General features: G+C 39.8%; 1 protein-coding gene across 2 annotated transcripts in view; it reads left to right on the top strand.

Moving 5' to 3' along the window:
• YPEL2 (yippee like 2) overlaps positions 1 to 20,117 on the top strand; it is a 955,069-nt gene that overhangs the window by 594,136 nt on the left and 340,816 nt on the right. For both annotated transcript variants that reach the window (XM_044054270.1, XM_044054271.1), the window contains one exon: positions 18,047 to 18,090. In XM_044054270.1, the coding sequence (XP_043910205.1) occupies positions 18,047 to 18,090 (44 nt within the window). The remainder of the gene's footprint in view (positions 1 to 18,046; positions 18,091 to 20,117) is intronic.

Below are 20,117 nucleotides of genomic sequence, written 5' to 3'. Positions count from 1 at the left end.
AGTATTTTGCAGGGTTCCATGGGGGGCTGTGCCCCCCCCCCCACACTTAAATATACTAACTCCAAGATCGCACTACAGTGGGGAAAGGATATATTTCCTTATCCCCACTGTAATGTGCTTCGGACAACCAGCTTTAGTGAAAGTGCACTTTCGATTTAGTGTACTTTCGCTTAAATGGGTTTGATCTTATGGTTGTCAAGAAAGTGTGTTTTCGACAATCAGAAGTGCACTCCTAGATATATATATATATATATATATATATATATATATATATATATATATATATATACACACACATATATATGTATATATGCACATGTTTGTAGATGTGTGGGCTGTTAGGGGGTGGACTAGTGTGGTTACTTCTAATCAAGCAGTGTTCAAGTCAGAGACATGCTAATGAGCCACTATTGCGGTAGCTCTGCAAAGGCAGTATTTCCTCTGAATCCAAGGGACGGCATGTACATGAAGGTGTGAACAGCGTAATAGCTTTTGCTGATTGTCATAATATGAACACAAACTGCAAAAATTATAGTTATTTATGTATTCATTCATAACTAGCTTACTGAGGAAGAGCACTGATCTCCATGTACCAGTTTCAGGCACAACCCAGGAAGAACAAGAAATAAAAGAAGTATAAACGGTGAGTTGAAATATAGAAATGAATACAGAGTAAACAAGCTCAGGCTCAGCCTAGAAAATTCAGTAAATATATACAGGGAAGTATAATATAAAATGCAACAATGAAGCGCTGTTGTACAAAAAGGAAAATGTATGTATGTACAGATAGAATATAATACATGTGTACGGTATAACTACCGTTTCTTACAGCTATTCTAGAACATTTCAGATGATGTATGCAAGTCTGTAAATATTTAACTACAGTAGGTCGGAGAGGATGAATCGGATTGGAAGGTGGGGAAGAGTTGGGAAATTTGCATGAAAGGGTAGTGATAGGGATGGAAGAGATAAGTAGAGAAATTGTGATGCAAGAGCCAAGCCTCAAAAATAAAGTAATGATAGAGGTGATATGAGTAGGGTAAGGTTTGTAGATCAGTATTAGGCTAACTGCCCTTGCAGGCCATTTTAACCATAGCCAATTTTCTAGTTTGATGCTTAAAATTAACCCATCCCTTACGTTTAGCTTCACCTAACCCCTTTCCAAGATCAATATTTTTATATTACTCTAGTGATAGTTACTAGATTAAAACATATATTTTGGAGATGCCCTTGCATTGAGATAAAGCATTTAGGAGCCGCCTCTGCCCAGTAGTAGTACAGGGGGGAGTCTTGGGGTAAATTTCCTATTTCCCTTTCAGTGATGCATGTTAGGCTTGAATGTAGTCTGGAATGAATGAGGATGGTTCATGTGGATAGGGTGTCTGTTTCAGGCAGTGGTATCTTCTATGAAATATGGCCATCCTATCAAACTGTTCTGTTAATGTTACAGAAGAGGTTTAGGTCCCTAGATCGAGTATTTCTGATACCATTTGACTTGAAAATGTGAAGTAAGGCTTCATTAATGTGTCAAAGGATGTTTTGTGTACTAGATACAGATCGCCTCCTAGCAGTCTGTAAGAGACTAAAATATGGCCATAGGGCTTTGAGGTAGTCCATATAGGACATACTGTTTAGGTGGTGTAGCATTTTTCTAAAGTATCTGTGCATGCATTCCAGTTGTTGCAAGTTCCTGGACACAACATATACATACCAAAAGGGACATTATACCCAATGATCAGCCTAATGAGGGCTGAGTAAGGGTGGACAATGACATATCTGGATTTAGAAGAAATGCCCTTGTTTGTGAACTGTGCAATGTAGAAGGACCTCCTTGCCACAGTGAACACATGCTGGTCAAAAGTTAAGTCACAATCCACATAAATTCCCAACTTCCAAACTACTGGGTCAACTCTTAAGGGGTGTGTTTTCAGTGTGGTAGTTCCCTGTGAGAGTCAATTTTCCAAAGGAGATGATAATGCATTTTTGGGCGTTTAACTTTAGTCCCCTGAGTCTGGCACCATTCATTTTGTTTGGGACAAGCATTCCTGTAGGCTGGATGAGTTTTTTTTGGCGATTCAGTCACTGCTTCTAGCTTGCATTCATCTGCGGTCTTTGTTAGCCAGAGCCCTTTGGTACTGGCTTTTACTTGCGAGAATTAGATGCTGAACAGAAGTCATCTTTTCACCATAGCCTAGGGGACACCACTGGTGACTGGTCTTTTTGTGGGCTAGATTCCCCTATTTTAATCTCCTACTTCCAATCTGTGAGTCTTTTGATAGTTCAATTGTTGTCAAAGGGGTTTATTCCTAGTTTAAGCTTTTCTACTGTGCTTGAGTGGGGGAGTGTGCAAAAAGTCTTGGCCAGGGTGAAGTAGGCCAAGTGTACAGTTTTAATTTCATCCATTGCATTGGTGACCTTTTCAAAAAAGTATACTGGTTTGAGTTAACATGACTTGCCTTTGATGAATCCAAACTGAGGTGTGTCCAGTGTTTGGAGGTTTCCTGTGTCTTTATCAATTCAATTCCATTATAATTTTTTCCATTACTTTGCATATGAGGCTGGTCAGATTTACGGCTTTGTAATTAACTGGCTTCGCGGAAGGTCCTCCCTTATGCAGGGGAGTAACTGTCACTGTTCTGTATTTACTTGGTGCAAAACCTGTATGGGAGACTTAAGGTTGAACAATGTTGTAAAGGCCGTGGCTAAGTCATGCTTCATGTTATTCAAGATGCATCCTGGGATATTGTTGGGATCCATTAATGTAATATTTCTTGATCTTGATAGTACTTTCAGGACTTCATCTTGTGTAATTACTGGTGGCTAGTCAGTTTCAGATACTGCTAGTGAGATAGATTGGGGGGGGGGGTTGAGCTAAATTTATTGGCCAGTAGGTTAGTTATATCTTCATCTTTTGCGTTGGTACCATCATTTACAATCAGCTCAGTGCATTGTTGTATTGTACTCTTGAGATTACAAACATTACTGGAAAAGGCCTTGTGATTATCCTTTGCTTGGGTGACTAAAAAGGAAAAGATGCAGCAGATCAAGAAAAAGAGGCACCAGAGCAGGAATTTTAGCCAGATTAAAATTTAACCCTCACAGGCCTGCATTGCCTTCCATTCTGCTGGCAAATGTACACTCACTTGAAAGCAAGATGGATTACTTAAGACTGGAACTGTCTTCACAAAACAAGTTCAGAAACAGCAATATATTTGTGTTTACTATAACATAACCTAATCCTAATATCCGAGAAAGCATAGTAAATGTAGAGGGCATGACATTATTCAGAGCAGACAGAATTCAATCACTCTGTGGCAAGTCTCGAGGAGGGGGAGTGTGTATATATGTAAATAATAGCTGGTGTAGTAACTGTGAAGTGGTTAACTCTTTCTGCTTGGAGAACATTGAATTTTTTCCCATCTACTTGCCTAGAGAGTTCAATGGAGTATGTATTACAGCAGTCTACATTCCACCCAGTGCAGACGCCAATGAAGCACTGTCATAGGTTCATAGGTTGGTACTAGGCTATCGGCCCTTGGGCCTATACAAGCCTAGCCATAACAATTCCCTGGCTATTTCTTCCCACACTATTTACTTCCCTGGACCCCTGTCTAGCAGGGCGACTGACATGATCCCTGGGGTGAATTTGTCTGGTTTTCTGTCTACTCTCTGTCAGTCTATAAGTGAAGTTCAAAACAGCAACCCAGAGTTAGCAATAGTAATTGCAGGGGACTCTAACCAGACGAACTTAATGACATTATTACTCATTGCCACCAACATGTGGACTTTGCCACAAGTGGGGTAAATACACTGGATAAGGTATATACCAACATTAAGCAAGCATATAAAGCAGCACTTTATCCATATCTACGTACTTCTGACCACCTAGCCATCATGCTGGTTTCTGCATATAAATCAGTACTAAAAACCAGCAAACCAACTAGAAAACAAGGCTTTGGCCTGAGGGAGCAGTCTCAGCTCTGCAAGACTGCTTAGAGTGCATGGACTGGTCAGTGTTCAGAGAGGCAGCCATGATAGACAACCATATTGACCTGGATACATACACAGAGTCAGTCACGGACTACAATTCAACATGTGTGGATGATGTAACAGCCACCAAATGCATCACCATATGGGCAAACCAAAAGCCATGGCTAACCAGTGAGGTGTTCAAGCTCGTAAAACCTAGGAATGCAGCATTCAGATCAAATGACATCGATGCTCTAAGGGTTGCCAGAGCCAAACTGAACAAAATCTATTAAGGATGCGAAGAGAACCTGTGGTAGGAGGATCCAGGGCCACTTTATCAACTAGAGGGATACCAGACAACTGTGGAAGTGCATACAAATCATCACTGACTACAAACCTGCTTCAGCCCCATGCGATGACAGCACTGAGTTTTTGAACCGGCTCAACATGTTCTTCAGCAGGTTTGATACAGATAACAAAACGGTGGCAAATAAACTACCTGTTGATAAGTATGAAGTAGTGCTGAGCCTGAACACAACTAATGTAATCAGAACCATGAAACAAGTCAACCAGAGGAAAGCATCTGGCCCAAATAACATCATGGGTAGGGTAGTATGTGAATGTGTAAAAAATCTGGCACGAGTACTCACAGACATCTTCAATACTTCTCTACAACTAGCCAATGTACCAAAATGCTTCAAGAAGAATACCATCATTCCTTTACCCAAGAAGCCACAACCAGCAATTCTAAATAACTACCAACCAGTGGCTTTAGCCTCAACAGTGATGAAAAGCTTTGAGAGTTTGGTTAAAGATCACATAGCCTCAAGCATACCAGTGGCTCTGGATACATTGGAGTTTGCATACAGGATGAACTGTAGTACAGCGGATGCCATCTTCGTAGCAATCCATGAAACTTTGACCCACTTGAAAGGCAAGAACTGCTACACAAGAATACTATTCATAGACTTCATTTCTGCCTTCAGCACTGTCATCCCTCAGAATCTGATAATGAAACTATTACAGTTGGGCATCAACTCCCACATATGTAATTGGATTCAAAGCTTCCACACTGAAAGGCTTCAGAGGGTTTCTGTGGGCGACAACAGTTCTGAAAGCATAACCCTGAATACAGGAGTACTACAGGGGTATGTCTTAAGTCCTCTTCTTTAAGTCCTCTTCTGTTCACCTTTGACACATGACTGCATGCCCAGACATGAGTCCAATAAAATCATAAAATTCACAGATGATACCACAGTCATAGGTCTGGTCAGAGACGGAGAGGAGACTGCCTGCATGAAAGAGATTGCACATCTTTTGAGCTTGTGTGATAACTTAGAGCTGAATGTCAGCAAGACTAAGGAACTGGTTGTGGATTTCTGAAGGTCTCACAAGCCACACCAATCTCTAGAGATGAAAGGAATGACAGTGGAAAGGGTCAAAGTACAAAGTTTCTGGGTGTACATATCACTGAGGACCTGTCATGGTCAGTTCATGTATCTTACATGATCAAAAAAGGTCAGCAATGCTTGCACTTCCTAAGGAAACTGAGGAAGGCAAAAATATCTAAGACCATCCTCCAAACTTTTTAAAGGGGTAACATTGAAAACGTTCTTATCAATAACATCACTGTCTGGTACGGGGGCTGCAACACCTCTGATTCCAGGCCTGTTAAGCAAGTTGTAAGGGCAGCAGAGAAAATCATTGGTTCCTCTCTTGCACCTCTGGAAGACCTACATGAATGACGCTGCATCAGTAGAGCCAGGAAGATATCCAATGATCCTTTGCATCCTGCAAACGATATGTACTCTTTCCTCTCTTCAGGTAGGAAATACAGAAGTATGCACTGTAAGACTTCTACACTTAACAACAGTTTCTTTCCTCTCCATCAGACTACTGAACTCTTGTGAAAAACGAACTAAGAGACTGTCAATGCATTCTTCCTCTCCTACCACATAGTTATGCTATTTATCTGACTGTACAGATCCTTACATATCCAGGCTTTGTTGCACTATAAGTATTAAGCTTTTTCATGTGCAGTAACTAACTGATGTGTATATTTAATATTGGTTCAGACCTTACCTTACCGTAGGGCTCTATGAAGTACAATATAAATCACGGTGTGCAATATTCATGCTGGTTATTTTGTATGCTGATTAATTCTTATGTTATAGTAATGTCATGCACATGATGTTACTCAGTTCTATTATATGTAAAGTGTGTCTGGTCATTATGTTATTATTTTATTCTTTTTTTTTTTTTACTTTTATGTTATTTTATTTTTCTTCTCTATATGTATGTTTTTGCACTAGGAATGAAGCATCACAATTTCGTTCAGCTACACTGTGGTGTAGCTCTGAATGACAATAAAGTTTTCTTTTACTTTATTTTTGCCTCAGATTTGACTTTGGCAGATTTAATTAAGCACCCAAGTTGCTTATTTACTTTAATGATGAGGGCTCTGTCATTCTGTGTGTTGCTCTTTTAGTCAGTAATCTCTTCCTTTTACTGTAAAGCTTGTTGATGTTAAAGAACCACCGGGGGGTTGTTTTTGTGATATGCCCTTCACTTGTTTCTACCGAGCACAGGTGGATCCTTACATGATGGTATAGTTTTAGTGGTATTATGTTTCCACATTTTCAGTAGCATTAACTGGGTTTGGTGGGGATTTGAAGCATATGAATATATCACTTAGGAGTAGGTAGTTTGTCTTGGATACATTTTATTAAAGGTACCAGGGTGGAAGTAGTCCCTGGATTCAATTTAATTTCAAAGGAGACAGCTTTATGGTTAGACCAAACAAGTAACAATGATACACAAGGGGTGGTGCAAGATGCCCTCATATACATAAGGACAAGATTTGAGATGTTATTTCTCCTAGTGGGCACTCTGACTATTTGTTCCAGAAAGTTTGTTTTGAGAAAGTCTTGGAATCTCTGTGCTGGAGGTGGCAGTATAGGCTTCGCAGTCTATAATTAAATAGTTTTGATCACCCATGAAAATGGTATTTGGTTTAAAACTGAGTGCCTCTAGTAATTGTAGATGGGTATTGTGGCTTTCTTGGGTCATAGCGGGAGTTTTATAGCTAGCCAGTATATGGTAAGGGACCTTTCTGGTGGTGATTTGGAAATGAAGAAGCTTTAGTGCATCCTGCTGCTTTACCAGTTTTGGACAGAGGGTGATCTAAAAGTGTGGAAGGCATTGTATAGTTCTGAACAACCAGTCTACTTCCTGGAGGATAACCAGGGCTTGTACGGAGTACAGTATCTTGTTTAAGCTACTGGTATTGATCAGTAGTACCTTAATTTTTACCTTTGCTTGTTTCATTTCATACCTCTCAACTGTCCAGATTTTTTGCTGAATGTTCAGATTTTTACCTCATATTTTTGGTCTGCTCCTCATAAAATGTGTGGTTTTCTGGCAAATCACTGAGGATTGAAGCCAGTAAATAATAACACACATTGAGTTTCAGACTTTATATCCTTCATAAAATGCATTTGAGCATAAAACCTGTTATTTTTGTAACTTTCCAAGTTTATAGTAGCAGTATTTAAAATCTGTTCTTATTTTTGGGTCTTTGTCCCCCCAATGTCTTAGGTTTTATTCAGATTTTTATTTATTTATTTATTTTTTGCACAAAGCAGTTGAGAGGGTATGCATTATATTGGTAGGTATATCTGGTTGGCATTGCAAAAAAGCACTATGGGGTAGATAATGTATTTGCCAATATTTGAAAGCATACAGGAGACAGGTGGAAGCCATCCCTGTCAAAGTAGAGTGGTTTATGGATCATGTCCCGCCAAGCTGACAAATATTGGACCCTGTTTGATTGACACCAAAAACTAAGCTAGTTATTGAAGTCAGTTATTTTTTATTCATATTGCAGCATCATCCATAGAGAGGATACAATGTTGCTCAGTGCTAGGCTCATACCTGCCTGGGACACACAGTCTGAGAGCTTCATCATGTTTAATTTCATATAGTCCAGGGAGGTGCATCTCAAGTCATGATTACGGTGGTTATTAAGGAGGCATGTAACATGCAGAATTGAAGCACTTGCAGAGGACTTGACTGTGAAGGTGGGCTTTTAAGCTAAGATCTGAATTTAGAGTAGGAGATAAGATTATGAGATTGGCAGGTAAGTGATTCCTGGAGTGGGGGGACTAAAGTGGAGAACCTGTGTGTTGTACTCTGGAAGTTATTTGTGGGCGTAAGTAGTATTGATTCCATGTGAGATTGATTCTGTTAGACTATAGGATGAGATTTTGTGTATAAACTTTGATGCTGGGAGTGAAGGTTTCCAAATTTGGAAGCTTATATAGGAGTGGTGCCAGAAATAGCTATACCCTTTTGTTTATTAGGAACCCATTTTGCTTTTTAGAATGTGAGGAAGTGGATGTCCTTGCTTTCGAGAGTGCTATGAAGTAGCCCATTTTGTTACTAGAGTGCTATGAAGTAGCCCATTTTGTTACTAAGGATTTGTAAGGCTTTAGTGTGTTTCTTATAGAGAGTTGCAATTAAGAGTAGGCTGTTTTCTAGTCTAATGAGAATTCCTTTCTCTATAGCTGCTCTTGCTGGAAATTTATTTTATTTTATTTTACATGTGTTGACTGGGAGAGTCCAACTGGATACAAGTCCATTTTCAGTGGTGGCCCAGGGAGAAAAGCTCCAAGAGAACAACTTTAAACAATATGATAACAATTGATTGCAGACAAAGAGAAAAAAGACTGACAAGATTTTGACATACATAGATTTAGGGTACAAATTATTGGTATTAGAGTAAACGTATTAGTAGCTAGTTATTAGCACAGTATGTAGGTTCTAAGCACGACATTCCAACAGTATAATGGTACTAAGCACAACATTCCTAGGATAGATTACATTGCAAGGAAGAAAAAAACGTCTAAGACACAAATGTGGGGAACAGCATTTTGTTATTCAGTAAGTCTCAAAGATAGGATACATAAGCCTAGTACTGTTTGGTATCACTGGAGAATATAGCTGTGGGTAGCATAAAGTGCAGAATTCCATGGATAGTAATATTGCCAGTAGAGAGTTAGGAGGTACAAATGTGTACCAGTCATAGGAAGGTACAGTGTGCAGAATTGGTTATTATGACAGCCTTTCTTTAGGTTAGTGAACTTTAGAGATGAGGTATTAGCCAGGGGTGGTGCAGGAGCATAGCCGTTTGTTTAGGAAGTAAGTTTTGAGTAGTTTTTTTGAACATGGTCTTGGATTTGCAATTAGTTATGTGGGGAGGAAGGGAGTTGCAGGCTTTTGAGATATAGTGGCTGTAAGCTGTCTTACCAGCCTCATTGTTGAATTTGGTAACGTTGAGGAGGTTTTGGGTACTAGATCTTAAGGACCTGGTGGTGGTATAGGGTTGAAGAAGATTTTGTAGAGCCGGGGTGTTTTCAGAGAAATGTATTTTGTGGGCTAGTGATAGTTGATTGAGTTCTAGTAGTTGAGGTAGTTCGAGCCAGTTGAGTTTTTTGAGACAGTCGCAGTGGTGTGTTCTGATGGGTGAGTCTGTAGCAAATTTGGCTATGTTATTGTAATAGCTATCAATTTTGTTTAGATCAGATTTGCAGAGATTTATAAGGACAGGGGAGGCATACAGCAAGGTGGATAGAAGGTGAGTCCTGGCTATTGTAACTTTGGAGTGGTTGGTGAGAATTTTTTTGTTGCGATAGAGTAGTCCAAGTTTTTTATGTACTTTTTTTATGGTCAAGGAAATATGTAGGTCAAATCTGAGGTTGTTGTCTATTTCAATCCCTAGTAGTTTGGTGTGGTTGGTGGGGATGATTGTGGTGTTGTTATTTGAGGAGAAAGTCTGAAATTTTCTTGGTCCAGAAGACTAGATTTTTTTTATGTGAAGATGGCAGTTGAGGAACTGCTCTAACCAGATGACAAAGTATTTAAAAATGAGGTAATTATGTCAGTGGTTTCATTATAGAAACCCACTGTTTTCTATAAGTTTGGGATAGTTGAAAGTTTCTGTCTAGTACCAAAGAACATGATTTGGTGTTGGAGGTATTTAGACATAGCTTGTGGTTGCATATTCATTTAGTGAAGGTAACTGTCAGAGAAACCCGTCCAAGGTTTTTTTTTTGCTGCTCTACGAGAAACTCGGTTGTGCACTGAGCAGTGCTGCCTTATTGATCAAAATTAGCCTACACAAAGTACAGGTTCCTCTTGTTGTCTCGGGGCTACCAGCACAGTCCTTTCAAATTAACCTTTCCCTTCCCTAATAAAACATACACTAACAGCCTGCTGTCTTGGATGAACAGTTTCCCGTCATCTCTCTGGCCACTTGCTAGACATGGGCATCCTAAAGCAATGTAGCAATTGTATCATGTATACTGACAATCACTTACTCCTGAAACAAACACTTTATTTGACAGATGTAGTTGCATTATGAAATTGGAGGCAAGAGTCTCACATAAGGACAAACTGAATGCCAAACAGGTTATCAACACACACACACACACACACACACACACACACACACACACACACACACACACACACACACACACACACACACACACACACACACACACACACTAAATAAGGACATGACACATAAACCCACATATGAAGAGTTACTCACTAATAACTTACCAGAAGATCAGAGGCCACCTAAACAGAAACCACGTAACACACAGCAGTGCAAAAAAACAGCCACAACACATAACACACACAACAGTGTCTCAGCAAATAAGCCCATAATACCACAAAACCTAATATACTGGTAACAGGCGACTTCATTGTGAGACACATGGATGTTCCCCTCACCAGGATGGATAAGGAGTGGGTTACAGTTAGCTGCCTGTCAGGTGCCAGAATCCATTTGGTCACTCAAGCACTCAACTCACAACCAGAAGTACTGGTATGACTCTGTTGTAGTCCATGTAGGGGGTGAATGACTTGAGACATACCTCACTGGACCGTATGAAGAAAGACATGATTGAGCTCTCAAATTATATGTCATAGGCAGGTATAAGCCTAGTCTTAAGCAACATTCTGCCTTCTCCAAGGACGATGCCACAATACAAACAAAAAATTATTGACTTTAACAATTGGCTTAGTTTCTGATGTCAATCCAAGGGGATCCAATATCTGTCAGCATGGGAAGACATGGTCAACAGGCCACACTGCTTTGCCAGAGGTGATCTGCACCTCTCTTCTATAGGCTTTTGGATACGGGCAAAGACATTAGCCACCCCTGTTGTGCCTTTTTTGGGCAGTGTCAAAATAACCAAACTCCAAACATAAAATCCACTCTAGATAAACTATAGATACTGCTGATTAATGTTAGGAGTCTAAACAAGAAACTGCACTCCCTGGAAGCACTCCTCACTTTGGAAGATGCTGACATCTGTGCAGTCACCGAGACATCATACAGAGGAGTGGAAAGCACCCTGGCCATGCAGGGCTACAATGCCTTCCATATTTTCAGACCACAAACTGAGAGTGAAAGAAGCAAAGTAGGAGGTGTATTGATCTTCATTAAGGATAAGTACACCTGGAGACTGTTCAGAGAGTATGAATCTCTTGAGCTACTCCATGTATAGTTAACTGTAGGCAAAGCCCCCTACCACATCATAGCTAGCTATAGGTCTCCCACCATGAACCTTGAAAAGCATACCACATACCTGGACTTACTGGAGTCACTTGCCATACAGTCCAACATCTTACTCATGGGTGATTTTAATTAACCTTCCATCGAGTGGGAAACATACATGACCACAAACATGCTAGCTCAGAGGCTCTTGGACTTTTATCACTGCAAATGCTGTGGAACAGCTAGTCAGCACACCAACAAAAGAATCAAATGTCCTGGACATTGTACTCACTAATGTGGGAAAGCATTGCACCCCCCCTGCCCTGTGTAATGTCCTCCCTGGTAAGATAGGACCATAAATCAGTATCATGTGATGTAATTATAAGACCAAATACCTCATCAAGCTCAAAAACGCTTAAGAACTTTTCAGAATCAAACTACCTCCTACTAAGTGATGGTATAAGAAGTTTCAAAGCCCCCTTGAATGCAGATAAAATGGACTGCTATTGAGAGCTGTACATCAGTGCCTTGTATAACCACTCAAGCAGGTGTATAGAATTGACTGTACTTGACTGTATTAAAACCAGTTCTTGCCAAAAAAACAAGCCACCCTGGTGGACCCCTAGTATAAACAGGCTACACAACAAGAAAAAGAAACTAATGTCCAAGAATAAGAGGGAACTGGCTCAGCAGAGGAAGAAATCCCTCTCCAGCTTAACAAGCAAATTAGAGATCTTGTAACGTCCTCCAAAGCTAATTATGAAGCAAAAGTAGCCTCCCTAGCTAAGGACAATCACAAGGCATTCTTTAACTACATCCAAACTCTAAAAGGGAATACCCAGATATGCATTGAGCTGATTGTGGAGGGCACCACCCATACTCAGCTAAAGGTAATAGCCAACCTGTTAGTTGACAGATTTGGAGCAAAGTTCACCCCTCCATCCCCCAAAGTATATCTTCCACCATTCCTCAGTCTGTTATCTGAAGAGAGCAGGTCATCTCGACACTCTCCAGTGCCAAAACATCAATTGAACCAGACAACATCCCATATTGCCTTTTAAACAACTTAAACATGACCTAGCCGACCCACTTGGATCCCTGTTTAACCACAGCCTGTGAACTGACTATGTTCTGGCGGAATGGAGGACAGTAATAGCAATCCCTTTGCATAAAGGAGGACCATCAACCGACCATGGGAGTTACAGGCCCATAAACTTGACTAGCCTCATCTGCAAGGCCATGGAAAGAATCATTTTGGACCTTATTAACCAAGGACTTAGGTTATCTCCCAACTCTGGACCCAACTCAGTTCAGATTTGTTAAAGGTAGATCATGCCTGTTAAACATGGTTGACTTCTTTGAAAAAGTCACCAAGGACCTGAACGAGGGAAAGACAGTGGATACCATCTATCTTGACCTAGACAAGGCATTTAATACAATCCCCCATTCAGGTATTATATTAACCCTTACATTACCAGATGGGTAGCCAACTAGCTCACCGACAGGACACATGCTGTCAAAGTGGTGACTTCACCTCAAGCAAAAGACCAGCCTTCAGTGGCATATAACAGGGTTCTGTACTGGGCAACTTACTGTTCAGAATTTATTTCTCAGAAGTCCAGGCAAACTTGGAAGGCCTGTGGCTGACCAACTTTGCTGACGATTGCAAATTGGAAAAATCATTGAGTCCCCCAGTGATGTTGATATACTGCAGACATGGTTAACACAGACAAATGATTGGTGGTTAAGCCACAGATTAAAGTTAGATGCAGAAAAAAAATACATTATTCCCTTTGAGAAAGCTGACATCCCTGCTAATTACATTATAGACAGACCCCTCCAAGTGTAGATCCTGTGGTATGTGATCTGTGTTCTGAGGTTGATAGTACCCTGAACTTTGACCACCATGTATCCACAGTAGTAATGAAATCCTTCTATGTGGAACCTCTTATGAATAAAGTCATCACATCTAGATCTAAGGATGTTATAATTCTATTGTAATTGGCCTTCATTAGTCCAATAATTGAGTACAGTGCTCCCTTTTGCATGTACCTTACCAGATACCTGCAGCAACTAGAGAAACCACAGAGGTTTCTCACCAGGAAATTACAGTGTAGACTAAACAAGTCCTATGTGGAAAGACTGAAAGCCATGTCACTTTATTCTGTCTCCTACAGGTTGCTAAGGGGTGACCTGTGCCTGGCTTACAGGGCAGTCTCTAACCTGGCCCTGATGGAAATGCTAGACATTTGTAAATCAAACTGCATAAGAGGCACTTGCTCCAGGTTCTTAACGTATGTTCTGATATTAACAGGTCATGCTGGAAAGATGGGATACATCTCCCAGAGATTGCCACTTCTCTGGAACAAGCATGCAGTTCATGTGAAATTGAGCTCCTCCCTGACCCTCCTTGAATGCAACCTAATATGGATGGGTGACCAGAGATTCATTCCTGGGTTGGTGCCCATGTCCCTCCTGGTTAGTGGAAGTCGTTATTAACTACCATAGACCCTTACCTTTGCGAACTTCACTCATCTAACCACTGACAATTGGGGCAACTCAGGATAAATATTGGTAGACTTATAAGGGCTCTATGGTTGTTAGCCTAGTAACCTTCTATGAACCTGTGGGACCACAGTCCTGTCTAAAAAGAAAGGAGAAGTTATTTAGAGACCAGTAAGACAAAAATGATAACTGCTTCCTTTAGGAACAACAAAGTCATTGTTATCCTTTTCAGGGTGCACAAGAGACCTCTGAGAGACAGGGGGGACATGACAATGGCCAAAAGAAAGTAAGTAAAACTCCCAACAGAGTCTTCACACTTTGTGGGATCAGATGATGGCTCAGAATAACAAGAAAATCAGATATCTGAATCCAGAGCAGTAAATACCACTCAGACCAACTTTAAACAGGGTCCTTTTCACTGGCAACATGATTGTGCCATGTCAAAACAATTACAACCACTAAGGCCCTTATAAGCCTAGTTATGCATCCTTCAAAGGTGAGAACCAAGCCCTGTATCTTGTGCCTGTGAGGTAAATGATGTAACCATTAAGCCAGTCCTCAACCTCATTGGATTTCTGATATCTGAACCTTAAGGAGTTTTGTTAGACTTGACTGTTTGTAAAAAAAAAAAAAAAAAAAAAAATTGCATGCTTTTTTTTCACATTTGCTGCCTAACCACAGACTGACCCAATCTGGGTTACCAGACGTCCCTATTTGAGCAGGACTATCCCGAGATCAGCAGCTTTGTGATTTTTGATTGGCTCGTATACCGGGATACGAGTCAATCATAAATCGCAAAGGGAAGCCACTTCTGCTCAGTGCAAAACAGTGGGCTATGTATTCTTTTGGTCGTCACTTAGCATGAAGGACCTTTTTTGGTCCCTTGGGCCCTACCGATCCATTTAGAAATCTGGCAATCCTGGACCCAATAAACTTATTTTCCCTGTAGATGCTGTAGACCCATTAGCTGAAATTCATTCTACCTTTGTACCTGTATTCTAGTAAATAAGTTAATGTTTATTACAGTGTAGTGAACTGAATTATTTAGACAGGTGCAGAGGGTGCCTTGTTAAGTGTAATTTAACTATGTTAGCAATGGGTTGTAATACAAGAATTAATTTTGTTTTGTAATGGTGTGTTGTATATACTGCATGTTGAAGATAGGAATTGTTTGCCAAATGCATCAACACTACACTTTTTCACATGTAATTGGAGCCTATTTTCAGTACACCATGTATGTTTTCACTAGGTTATGTTCTTGCTAAAAGGTACACGTGTCACAGGGGGTCTTGACAATAACACTGCAAACATATTTAACCAGGCATCCTGGTTTCTGACCTGGAGATCAGAGAAATAAATGATGAAAATGTAGAATCCCTGCACAGGGCACTGGGGGAGTCTTATGGTTGCATTTAGGGTCTCAGATGAAGCACCTGCCACACCCAGCTATATGTTTCTGTCTTTTAGCTAGTTGTCATGCAGTTGCCCTGCACTTTCTTATATAGCATGAAAAAAATGAACAAGTACAGGAATCTGTCTATTTCCATCTTTACCACCACGACTGTTGAGAAAAAAAAAAAAAAAAAACAGAGAATCTAGTGGTCTTAAAACTTTGTTTTTGAGCTCAGTCACAATAAATTTCAAAAATCATGAAACCCAGGTAGTGTCCCAAAGCAGCAAACCTTTATTCATCACAGACAAGTGATACTCAGTAATAAAAAGACAGAAATATTTTAACAATGCTAAACATATCAGTTTTTATATACTTAGAAGTAGGTGTGGCCAATATACATATTGTTTAATTTTAAATCAGCCTATTCATGGCAGACAATATAAACAGGCCTGTAAAAGTGCATTTTAGAACAGCAAGTACCAACCCCCACGCACTACTACTAATTAGGTCAAACTAAATCCTAGTTAAGAAAAACACTTCTTCTTCTTTCAGCTTTTCCCAGTTAGGGGTCACCACAGCGGATCACCTGTCCGCTCATGATTGGCAGTGGAGTTTTACAGTGTCGAGTTGCCAGCGTGGCGCCCAACCTTCCACAGAAGGCACAGACAAATGCATGCACTCACACCTAGGGCCAGTTTAGAGTGTCCAGTCCACCTACAGCATGTCTTTAGGATGTTGGAGGGAACCTGAGCACCCAGAGGAAACCCACACCACCACAGGGAGGACATGCAGATTCCGCACAGAACGCATCCCAGCCAAGGATCGAACCAGAGAACCTCTTGCTGTGAGCTGGCAACGCTAACCACTGCACCACCGTGGCCACCCTTAGTTAAGGAAAACACTACTTTATCTATTTGCAACCCACATTACCAAAGTGGGTATTAAGAAAAGCATAACGTTTACATAAAAAGATATACACAAAAAGACTTAACTAAAATCACTTTCAGCTAACTAATGCAATAAAGCCTTCATCAGGTCTGGGATTAGAACTGAAATAAAAAAAACACATAGCTATCTAACCATAAACACAATCAACCCAAACACCATAGTAATGTCTTTTGGCTTTTCCCGATTAGGGGTCGCCACAGCGTAACTCCGGTCCACCAATGATTGGCAGTGGATTTTTTACGGTGCCGAGTTGCCAGCCCCACGCCCAACCTTCAAAGAAGGAACATCAACCTAAACACCATAAATATAAAAATACATCTAATAATATCAAATAAATATCCATCTGTGTGTATTGTTGTTGTGTTTGTCTTTCGGCTTTTCCCGGTTAGGGGTCGCCACAGTGGAACTCCGGTCCACTAATGATTGGCAGTAGATTTTCATGAACACCGAGATTCCAGCTCGATGTCCAACCTTCAACAAAGGCAAGCCCATTTACACATCTCTTTCAAACGCCCACCCAACCATGGGGAGGACATGCAGACTCCACACAGAAGGCACTCCCTGCACTCCAGCCGAGAATCGAATTGGAGAATTTCTTGCTGTGAGGCAACAACGCTACCACTGCACCATTGCGGATTTATATCCATCTGTGTGTATTAGTGTGCATAAAAAACTAAGTTAATAACAGCTCAGAAAAAGTTTTAAGTTTTTTTTTTTTTTTTTGGCAAAGCACTATCATAATTCTCCCATTTATCATACTAGTGGGCACTCATGCACACATCTGCACACTTTTATACATTACAAGTTTATTTCATTCACTGTTTTCTGTATTTTGTGTGTGTTTTTCCTACTAGTTTTCATTGTATCAACATGTTTTGAGGCTGTAAACATGAAAACTGTTATGACAGTTTTTTTGGCAAAGCACTGACATTTTTTTCTGAGCTGTTAATAACTTAGTTTTTTATGCACACTAATACACACGATGGATATTTATTAGATCACACACCTGCTTTTAAGTATATAAAAGCTGATATTTTTAGCATTGTTAAAATATTTCTGATTTTTTTGTTACTGAGGATCGCTTGCCTGTGATGAATAAAGGCTTGCTGGTTTGGAACACTACCTGGGTTTCATGATTTTTGGAAATTATTGCGACTGAGCTCATCAACGAAGTTTTAAGACCACTAGTTTCTCGTTTCTTTTTTTTTTTTCTTATACAGCATACCTTCTCACCTCTACCCTAAAAAGATAAATATTATCTGTGATAAATCAGTGGGGGTGTGAGGAAATGCAGCCAATTCTTTCCTTATCTTTCAGCAGAATGTGTTTGTCAAATCACATGCCTAAGCTGATGCCTGTATAGTACATATGAAGTATATTAACATGTTTGTAGCTCATTTCTCAATTTCCCTTACCAGAATATTTAACCAGTTTGTGGCAGCTTTTATAGAAGGTAGCATGTTTTGTTTGCTTAGTGAGCTTTTAGTTAAATGTGGTGCCATCTGAATGGCAACTATAGTCTGTAAGCAGACTTTGTGGCGGCTCACGTCGTGTTACTCAGAAGTAAAGACATACCTTGTACTGCTTCTCTTCTGATCTTGGAGACTCGTGCCAGAACAACATTTGTTTAAGCTTCTGTTTTTTTTTTGTTTTTTGTTTTACAGTCTTTTCAAGGAAGTCAAGGACGGGCATACTTGTTCAATTCCGTGTGAGTATCAGTTTTCATTGTTCATAATAAACAAAGCACTTGTGCCATAGTAGCAGATAAATGAAACAATTTATTAAAAATGCTGAGACTTCAGGGAATACTAGCTACAGTACTGTTAGTAATCTGCTAAAAATTTGAATACTGTGTTTTTACAGTCTTGGTTTTGTTTTCTTCCCAGCTTCTGTTTTGGGGGATATGTGGATTAGTTCTGCTTTGCTGAGGCTGACTCATCACAGTTGTAATTGACATTAGCTCATTCTTTCACACTGATGTCTGTCCCCTGGTGTCATTTGTAGTGTTTGTATATTGTTTTTACTCTAGAAGGTGCACGCTTGTTGGCCCCGTTAATGTGTTACCTAAACCCTTTCCCATCTGTAATGCTACAGTCTGCATTTTTTTTTTCAAAAAGCTCCTTTCAGCATGGTTTTATCCAGTGTTGTGAATGGACCATGTCCTTATCTGTACTGGGTAATCTGCAAAGCATTGCAGTACACTGTTCCCAGATTATTAGTTTGTAGGAAACTGTGCTCACAGAACTTCTTCAGTTTATCTTATCCAAATGGTTGCATATTTTATTAAAGCCCCATGACTACTGCAGAAATGAAAAACATAAAAAACAAGTTGGCTTGATACTATGTAAAAGGCACTTTAATTTGTAAAATAAATATAATAAAATGGCACAAGTGTTTCATGTATGCAAGCACTCTTTCAGATGTTCATACATGTTCATGACCCATTAGCAATGAATAAATTAACTGAGTTATAGTACAGTATTATTGAAGCTGAACATACCCTGAAAAAAATCTTGAATAAAACCACTTTTAAAAATGTGAATAGAGAAGATGTGAATCAAATTGTTTTTTAAAAAAAAAATAACCTGTATTAAGTCCTGGTGGATTGTAAGCTGTAAAATAATTAATCCAGTTATATTTGTGTTACTCTGACTGACAACTTCACCATCACATTTATTAGTACGCATTAATTCCAGTACCAAAAAAAAAAGTTGGACCACAGTAATGTATTTAGCTTTCACGTTAGTGTCTATTTCATGTTTAATATTAGACATATGTGGTCTGTGAGTGGTGCAGCAGTTCTCTGATTCGATTCTTGGCTGGGGTGCCTTCTGTGTGGAGTCTGCATGTCCTCCTTGCGTTTTGCAAGGGTTTCTTACGGGTGGTCCAATTTCCTCCCACATTCCCAAGACATTGGCCCTAGGTGTGAGGGTGTGCATGTGTGTGTGATTTCTGAGGAAGTTTGGGCACAGGGCTGGCAACCTGACACTGTAAAACTTTACTGCCACTCATTCTGCGGACAATGATTTGCTGTGGTGACACCTAATGGGAGCAGACGAAAGAAGAAGAAGAAGATTATTAGACACGTGGTCTGAGATGCTTTCCTTAGGTTATTTGTTTTGCCTGTATAATAGTCTTTCCATGCAATTCACAATTCCAGGTAGCTCAGTTAGCATATAATAAAATTGCAAATACTTTACTACTAGTAGATAGCACTTCTATGATATTTATCTTATATAGTTTATATTTTATATAATATGTATGTATCGGTCTTGTATCTTATGCATTTATAGTTAATACATTTATTATATTGCAAAAGTCCCAATTATGCACCAAAAGTCCATTAGTATTCAAAAACGTGCACACTTGATTGGAAGATCCAGTCAGCGTGTCTGTTGTAAATGCACCATATACTAATGGAAACGAAAGCAGTTTAGGTCAGCTGGACCAATTATTTATACTGCTGCAGACTTCAGCAAAACATTCTTTTTTCTTCTGCCCATCCCCCTCAAAGGATTTATTTTCTAGTAAATCACCCAGGCAGCAGATAGAGGTATTCTAGTTATGTACACTGCCGATTCCGCATGTTTTTCTAAGCAGAGACAAGGAGACATGAAACCATTAAAAAAAGTCTCCCCACCAGTAAATAGCTTTGTGGAGCAGGAAAAATAAAAAAAAGCATCAAGATGCCCAAAGTTATCCTGCAAACAGCATCATGGCATACCTAAAAACTTA

This window comes from Protopterus annectens, chromosome 13.part0, assembly GCF_019279795.1.
Source record: "Protopterus annectens isolate FY-2018-M chromosome 13.part0, PAN1.0, whole genome shotgun sequence".
Lineage (NCBI taxonomy): Eukaryota > Metazoa > Chordata > Ceratodontiformes > Protopteridae > Protopterus > Protopterus annectens.
This window is presented reverse-complemented; position numbering and strand designations above follow the sequence as displayed.